The 8,756-nt window shown below is 51.5% G+C and overlaps 1 protein-coding gene across 1 annotated transcript in view; it reads right to left on the reverse strand.

Moving 5' to 3' along the window:
• Positions 1-424: 424 nt before the first annotated feature.
• prickle2b (prickle homolog 2b) overlaps positions 425-8,756 on the reverse strand; it is a 69,187-nt gene continuing 60,855 nt past the window's right edge. The window contains exons 4-9 of the mRNA XM_060069270.1: positions 7,109-7,222; positions 6,627-6,764; positions 5,417-5,620; positions 4,169-4,355; positions 2,146-3,057; positions 425-2,045 (exon numbers count right to left, since the gene is read on the reverse strand). Of these exons, the coding sequence (XP_059925253.1) occupies positions 1,081-2,045; positions 2,146-3,057; positions 4,169-4,355; positions 5,417-5,620; positions 6,627-6,764; positions 7,109-7,222 (2,520 nt within the window). The 3' untranslated portion in view covers positions 425-1,080. The remainder of the gene's footprint in view (positions 2,046-2,145; positions 3,058-4,168; positions 4,356-5,416; positions 5,621-6,626; positions 6,765-7,108; positions 7,223-8,756) is intronic.

An 8,756-nucleotide genomic window follows, 5' to 3' on the forward strand; every position in this document is an offset into this window, starting at 1 on the left:
GTTTCTGTGGGTGTGCGTGGATTATGTGTGTGGGGGGGGGGGAGAACTAAATCGTCTCAACACGTCGACGTCAGAGTCAATCCTGTTTACAGTAGGGTCAATTTGCTAAACCTTTAACACAAAAAGACAACCCGACATGTCTTCCCTTCACTGAGCTAATCAGAAGGTAGGGATGGTTACTGCGGTCTGTGTCTGATGGGGAGGTAAAAGGGGTTCAAGGTGGGATAGTTGCCTCTCAACCAGAGGAGGGTGACTTTGAACCCTGTTACCTTGTAGGCCGCCATTCATGTCTTCTTTTAACATATGGAGTCGGGAATTACAGACTTCCAAGCTACCATAACTCTCTTAGTCACCTTCACGCACGCACACGCACGCACGCAACATGTTGTTGACGGGGGAAAAAAACACTGCTGTCATTCACTGCTCTGTCTGAAATACTCCTTTATTCCAAATGCAGGACCAGGTGAACCGACGATAACATGCATGCTTTGTTTTTAATCAATCTCTATCTCTACATTATAGATTAACAATACGTAAATGTTTTTTTCTATCCATACAAAATATAAAAATATGTGTCAGCTCATTTACAACCATATTTACATTGAAGTCCTTAACTTAGGGTCAATTCATTAATTCATTTAGCTATGTACATAGTATCAACTGAATACAATAGCACGATATATCATATCTAAAATCACAGAACACCAAAAAGCTGCACTTTACTAGACGGTACCTTACTCACTGCCGGCTGCATGGATTAGTGTTATGATAATAATTGCACATCAGCTTCGATAAAAACAGACTTGAATTGATTATATTGTTTCTCACGGTTAGACCTGACGCCAGAGAACCGTGGTAAGATTTGAAAATGAATACACATGCAGATATTGGTATTTTTGCAGATCCTTTTTTTCCAGGGGTAACCCGAACATAGTTTACCACGTTACTGTCAACCACATGTTACTCGACAACACTGAAGGGGACTTTTGTGAAAAGTATCCAAGAGTACATAAGCTAGAAGGTAGGTGTCGCCCCCCCCCCCCAGCCCCCCTTCCCACCCCTAAACCAGAGTCCTGGGTGTTAGGAGATGATGCAGTTCTTGCTCTTCCTGCGTTTGCGGTTGTGCATCTGCCCGCTCGTCGCCCGACTGTTGGGTGCCGGGACCCCCCCGCCGCTGCCGTTGAACTTGTGGACGAACTCCTGGTTGCTGAGGTAGCGCATCTGGACCGGCCTGGGGATGGGCTCCCCCAGGAAGTAGCCCTCGTCCTCCGACTCTGACGAGGAGGAGCAGGTGGAGCACCAGTCGTCGTCCTCGTACTGGTCCCAGGAGTACTGGTTCAGCCCCCCCACGCGGCGGAAGGCCCCCCCGGGGTTCTGCAGCGTCAGGTCCGAGGTGGTCCGGGGACACTGCCTGAAGGGCTGGGGCTGGTACCTCCGGTCCGCCCCCCCTCCCCCGAAGGCGTCCTGGGCGCCCCCCCTCGGCGGGGGGAACCGGTCGTAGTCCTCGCGGCCACGCAGCGGCGGCCTCTCCCGCCGCTCGGCCGCCAAGTGCAGGGCGTTCTCCGAGCGGGAGCGCCGGGACCTGCGGGAGTGGTGGTGGTGGTGGTGGTGGTGCCGGCGGCGCTGGGGGGTGTTGTCGTCCGCCGGCGCCTCGATCCGAACGCCGGCTCCCCGGCTGTTCCCGCCGCCGCCGCGGCGCTCGCTGATGGGCGGCAGGCGGGCTGCGTTGGCGCTGCTCACCAGGCTGACCCGGTCCTCCTCCTGGTAGGTGAAGCCCGGGGGGACGCGGCTCCCGCCCCCCAGGCCGGGGGGCTCGCTGCACTGCCTCTGGTACTGGGAGGCCGCGGGGGGGTCGATCTCCATGTAGGCCTGGCCCGCCGCCCTGAGGCTGTGGATGGACTCGGAGCTGCGGAACTGCGCCGAGGAGTTGAAGGTGCCCATGTTGCTCTTCTCCGATATGTTCATCCCAGAGTCTTTGCTCAGGTCGGGCATGGAGAACCGAGAGAGGTGCTCCTGTCGCTTCCCGCCTCCATCTGCAGAGTGACCTGAAGGTCAAAGAGAGCAGAAGTTTGATTAGAGTTCATATTGATTCGTAACCGTCTTAATCGAGGCGACTCAGTATTTGCAAGCAACAACGCTACCAACCTGTAGTGTGGGAGAGGGCCAGGGACTCAATGGATCCTCTCGGGGTTTGCTCCAGGGGTGTGAGTTGCTCGTTGAAGTTAAGTGCGTTGATGGGGTTCCTGCTTCTCCCCAGCTGGGCGTGGGTCTGCGGCGCCCCCTCCCGGTCCCTCTGGAACCCGTGCAGGCTGACCGAACGCTTGTCGTTGGAGAAGTGGTACTGTGAGTTGTGGGACATCTCAATGCAGCTCTGTTGGGTCCTCAGTTTGGGGGGACAATAGTCTTCTGGAGCGGGCGGCTGGCCCCAGCTCTGGTTCAGCGAGTGGCCCTTTAAGGCGGAGGTGGGTGGCCTCTTACCCTCCCCGCTCTCCTGCTTGATCCTGTGGTCCTGCAGTTGCATGTTCTGTCCACCGGAGGCGGGGTTATATGAAGTCCTGATGTTACATTTGCTGACGAGCTGAAGAGGGGTGGGGTTTGACATGAAATCCACCTGGTGCTCGTAGATACAGTCCTCCGCCCTCCCCGGGTCCTGGCTCTGCCAGGCAGGGGGGTCGCGGTTCAAGCTTGGGGTTTGGCTGGAGAGGCTCAGGAGGTCCATTTGTAAGGACAATGGGTCTACCTCCCCAGAACACCTCTCGGCCTGACGACCTCCTCCACCTCCTCCTCCTCCTCCTCCCCCTGCCCTTCCACTACTATTTCCCGCCTTGGCGCTGTGTCGGGACTCTCTGGTGGAGCGGGCGCTCTGGAAGGCGGAGTCGGAGGAGTCCGACCCGTTTGGCTCCCCCCCCAGGCTGCAGGCCCGCGAGCAGAAGATCTGGCCCTGCTTGGGCAGGAAGGGGCGTCCCAGCAGGGAGTCCTTGCAGCGGGCGCAGCAGAAGCAGCCCTCGGTGGCGTGCCAGTGTTGCCCGTCGTACGTCATCTGCCCTTGGTCGATGCCTGCGGAGAACGGGCGGAAACGGAAAAGACAGAACCTTAGAGGAGAGAGTCCTAATTGGCCATTAGATACGGAAAGCAAACTGTGGTAAATAAAACAGGCTTTTAGTGAAGGGATAACACAGTGGGCTAATGGAAGTTGTATGTTGCCTGAGAAGAGGGTGCCAGATCTTATTACACTGTTCTAAGTTTAGGGTTAAACTCATTATTGAGGTCACCTAGAACTGTACAAACACATCTTAACTGTGGGACCGAAGGGGAAGCCAGATATTTGCTAATAGTCACCATCTGGTTTGAGTTTGTTCCTTCATGGTTTTAATTTATAATTACTTTTTTCTACAAGCAAATACTTTAGTATATCCTGTCGGCTAATAATTACAGAGCAAATTTGTGGGCAGGGAAGAGCCAAATTAAGGCATCCTGTACACACAGACACATACAGTCATGTGCACGCAGTACACACACCATCTATTGGTAATAGGAGGTGGCATGGGGCCCAGAGGTGCTAATATGATGTAGTTTACAGTGTTGTTCTCCCTTCTCATAGCATGCTGGGGGGGCTGTTATAAGCAAAATCATCTTCAGCATTACATTATGAGAACTAAATATTAGTTAAAACACAATCAAAGTAGCAATCTTTGGCAGCTGAAAAATACTATCCGTACTGAACAAGTTAATACAGAATTCATACAAAATTCCTCAAGAACCATCCGCACACGAAAATGTATCCTTTGTTATAATAACCACAATTCCTAGTCATCCCACTGAAGGAACACCACGCCCAAATGAATAGCAGCTGATGCTATTCATTTTTTTTTATTTACTGTAATTATTACTTATATTATTTTCCCAAATTTGATCCTTTTCTCCTTATTGCACCGTGGGCCAGAGACAAACGCAATTTCTATTCCTCTATTTGTCTGGCACATATTCTGGAATTGACAATAAAACTGACTTTGAATTTTTGACGCTAGGGCTAGCTGAAGCTAACGCTCACTGATGCTAATGCTAGCTGATGCAAACGCTCGCTGATGCTAACGCCAACCCTAGCTTATTGTAACAGAGGGTGACGATGATGGGCAGATATGGGTGGTGGTCGGGGCGGGCAGCCTACCGATGTGCTCCCCGCAGGAGTCGCAGTACTCGGCGTAGAGGGACTCGAAGCAGGAGCAGCAGTAGGGCCGGCCCTCCTTCATGATGTAGCGCTGGCCCCCCAGCACCGTCTCACACTCGAAGCAGCAGAAGTGCTTCATGTGCCAGTGACGGCCCTCCGCCTCGGTGCACTCGTCCGCAAAGATGATCTGGTTGGGGCAGGGTGGGGAGGGGGGATGGGAGAGTGGGTTGAGAGGGATTGGTGGGGTGTTGGGGGTGGAGAGGGGGTGAGGGTTAATCATTTATCATTGGCCCCCAGAGGTAGGCTCCCCTCGGCTTATTTCAATGAATGACGGGACAAAGGGTTGCCACACACACACACACACACACACACACACACACACACACACACACACACACACACACACACACACACACACACACACACACACACACACACACACACACACACACACACACACACACCATCCCCCACAAGAACGCTCCACTTTCTTTTCTGCAGGCTCGTTCTATTAGATCATCCTCTTTGTCTTTGACTTGTGCTTGAAGGTAACATTGTGTGGATGTGTGTGTCTTCGGGGGGCTGGGTGTATTCTAGATATGTGTATTTACTTTTCACTAGATAGCAACAGCCCTGCAGGTGTCTTGTGTAGTGGCCAGAACCCAGTGGATGGAAACATGGCGTCCTTAGTTCCTCTTTAGCAGGTGAATTGCACATTGAGTGAGTTGAATTATGGAAAGCTGTAGAGTCCCGGGAGTTGACCCCATTACAATTGGGTTCCAGTGTGTAACTTTAGCCTAGCCGCTGTCATTATGAATACATAGCATAGAGTACACTGCCTACACACACACTCTATATAATTATAGCACAGCATTGTTCAATACTTGATTCTGATTGGCCGGTAAAAGGCCATGGGTGTGCATTCATTTTCACCTCTGCCTCTGTTAACAGTTCCAAATCAATGCGCTAGAAGCCCAACCTTTGGGTAAAGTCAAATATCGACCAATTTTTTCCTTGACAACACAAAAACCAAATGCACGTGCCACAGAAGAATACATCAAAGTTAAAGATTAAATAAATTCATCGCCGGCAAATCATTGTATGTAAGCTGAAAAAAACCTGATGTTCCTTTGGCCGCATCGCCACCACGCAGTAACCCCCTATAAACTACAGCAGGCAGTCCTGTCATTTCCCAACAACAAGACAGCCGGGGGGGGGGCCGGGGGGATGGACGGGGGGGCGGGGTACCTCGTCGCAGGCGGTGCAGCGGGGCTTCAGCCTCTCGGCGTGGTGCCGTCCGCAGAAGATCTTCCCCTCCTGGTGGAAGTAGATGAGGTCCACCAGCAGCTCGTCACAGGCGCCGCACACGAAGCAGCCGGGGTGCCAGCACACGCCGTGGCCCGCCCGCGACGCAAACACCGCCATGTCGCCGCCGTTGATCTGACCCCCGCACTGAGACGGTGGAGGGGGAGAGGGGTGGAGGGAGAGGAGAGGGGTGGAGGGAGAGGAGAGGACATAGAGAGCAGCGGTTATTGGAGAACGGAATTGAATAGAAATGTTTTTTTTTTTTTGCTAACACTGTTCGATATGTACTTTTATAGATAGATAGATAGATAGATAGATAGATAGATAGATAGATAGATAGGGGCCGTTTAGTTTCTACCTGAGCATATGGTATACCTCATCAAAATGTGTGTGTCTTTACGTTTTTCGCAAAGGTATTGATCGCTATAAATGAGAGTGGCGTGGATAGATGGGCTTGGCAAGGGGGGTTGGCCTTGAGAGGTGATTTTTCTTTAATGAAGTGAGAAAGTGGGAAGGCGATCAAGGTGGAGAGATAAACAAAAGGGGTCGAAACAAGAGGAGGAGGAGGAAGAGAAGAGAAGAAGAGATTAACGAGCAACGAGAGAAGGTCGACGAGGAGGTGGCAGTGAAAGGTCAGCCGGGCGGGAGATTTACAGCGGTGGAGAAAAATGAAGACGGACGCCGTTGACTGTTATCTCGGCTGGCCTCACTCCCTTTCTGCTGGGAGGTCAGTGGAGGGGGGAGGGCCGAGTGCAATCAAAACACTCTCAACAACTCGCTCATATCCGTCCTGTATTCGAGTCCGTCTGGGTGTGTGTGTGTGTGTTCGTCTATTCCGAAGCAAACGAAAAACCATGTGAACAACCTGTAAAGCCTGGGGGTTTGATGGAAGGCAGAGGTTTGTTGTTCGCACAGCAACAAATGAGCCAAGTCAATGTGTGGCGAGTGGAGCCATCCATCAAGCCACTGTCAAACTGGTTTGGGGAACCATTGGGAGACTGCTGTGTCATCACGTTTATGGCACTCTCATTTGTATTTTAGTCTACTTGCACACCAAGATACACACACATTGTTTTCATGTTGAGCCCGGTGAGGCAGATTGAGGAGGTGAAGGTTAATACACCTGGTGTATGAATATTCCTGACATATGTACCTGCTCACAGATGGCCCCCGTCATGGTAACGGGGAAGGGCCGGACGTTGCCGCGGCCCAGGTTCTCCCGTTTCCGTTGGTTACTGAAGAGCTTGAGTTCCCGCTTCTCCTCGTCGTCCAGGCTGTTGCAGTAGCGAACCTGGAGTTGTGAATAAATGCAACGACCGCAACAACAACACTATGAATGGGAACAGGAAATATATTGCATTTTCGCAATACATACTGCAAGAGCAGTATTTAGAGAAGAAGTACAAGTGGGGGATTTCAACACACACACACACACACACACACACACACACACACACACACACACACACACACACACACACACACACACACACACACACACACACACACACAATCCCCCCAGACAAATCTCCTCCAAGCTGTCTCTTATCTTTGCAGTGCCCTCGGGGCAAGAGGCGAGATGGAGAGCGGTGGAGGGAGATAGAGAGAGAGGGGGGGGGGGGATAAAACACTCACCTCATTGTCATGGGGGGGGAGCTGCTGGAGCAGCTGTTTAATGCGGTACTTCTCCCCAGGACTGTTGACGTAGGGCACCTTGTCCTCAGGCAGCGAGCTATAGTACTGGTGTACCTGGTGGCCAGAGGGGGGGGGGGGGGGGCGGACATGTGAATAACCCGTACTGCAGGACCGAGGGATAAAACCACACAAACAGAAAGGCATGAGGCATACATTCCCATGACTGTGTGTGACACACAGTGAAACACACACACATTCTCACAATTGTGCTGATTTATGACCCATCAACGGAAACTTAATGGTTTCTGCCCTCTTACTCCCAGCACTTTGACATGGGAATCTATTACTGAGGTGACACGTACACACACACACACACACGCGCGCGCGCACACACTCGTAACCATTATGTGTGCGCACGACAGCGTCCCACTCACCCACTTGGAGAGCGAAGAAAGAGTGCAGATTGTGAGCCAGCGGGACAATTAATGTAAATGTTATCGCTCCAAATGACCGGGACATTCTTAACATTACAACACACGTCATGTTGGTGTTATTTATCGCACACAGTCAATCATTCTAACGGGGGCCCGAGGTCAGGATTGAGAGCCTACCAGTCAAATATGAATAGGGCCCCCCCCCACACACACCTCAACCCACTCCTCCTCAGGCTCAAGGACCAATGGAACAGAAAGTAAACCTAAGGCCAAAGGCCAAGGAGAACCAGAGGAGACGTAAAAACAAGAGGAATTAAATATAGAGCAAGAGCGAAAACAAAGGAGAATGAGAAATGTTAGGCAGCTGAGAGTAACCCACGGCACAGGGTGTTAAATACAACGCTGATTGGTTTCCTGAGACTCAAAATAAAAAGATTCCTGGCTGAGGGGTTGAAAAAAGAGAGAAGATCAATACCTGTTGAGTAGGGGAGCCTCTTAATGGCCTACATTTCCAAACCAATGGGTCTGCACACGGCAACCCATTAGCTTTGTCCTTGGAACAGATACAGAGCCCGACTCTCCCACTCACCCACACACAGATTAACCTCAATCATAATGACGTGCACCAGCGCATATCGACCAAAAAATAAAAAGATAAACTGTACCATCACCTAAGCCTCTCTTCATTCCTGCTCTGTAATCATACAGATATTTCAGAGCCTGGTGTGTTTTCAAGCTTAACTGTCCCTCAGCAGTCGTCTGGCTTGGTTTCAGGGCCAAGTCAGGGAAGGGGAGGGGCGGGGGTGAGGGAGAGGTGTTAAGCAGTGTGGAGAAAAACAAAAGTAACACTATAGCATTGACTTTGTCGTTAGAATGAATTTATAGCTGCCAGGAGTGGCAGGCAGGGGGCTCATGTTTTAAGTGTAACCCAAGTCCGTGCTAAAGCTTTGGTTGGCTTCTGGACTGTAGTGGCTGGACGGGGGAAGGATGGATGAAAGTGGGGTGATGGGGTTATGGTATTCAGTCCACAGGCACGGCCCAAGGCACTGAGGGGATCCACGTATTCTAAGAAAACCGCTGTGGTCAAGCCTGGATAAATCACCCGATCCCATAGGCAAACAAGAAAGAAAAACACACAGACACACACACAAGACACGCACACACACCTACACACACAAAATTCACACAGGCTTGCGTGTGCACACACCCCCCCC

The sequence above is a fragment of the Gadus macrocephalus genome, chromosome 13, assembly GCF_031168955.1.
Source record: "Gadus macrocephalus chromosome 13, ASM3116895v1".
In the NCBI taxonomy this organism is placed as follows: domain Eukaryota; kingdom Metazoa; phylum Chordata; class Actinopteri; order Gadiformes; family Gadidae; genus Gadus; species Gadus macrocephalus.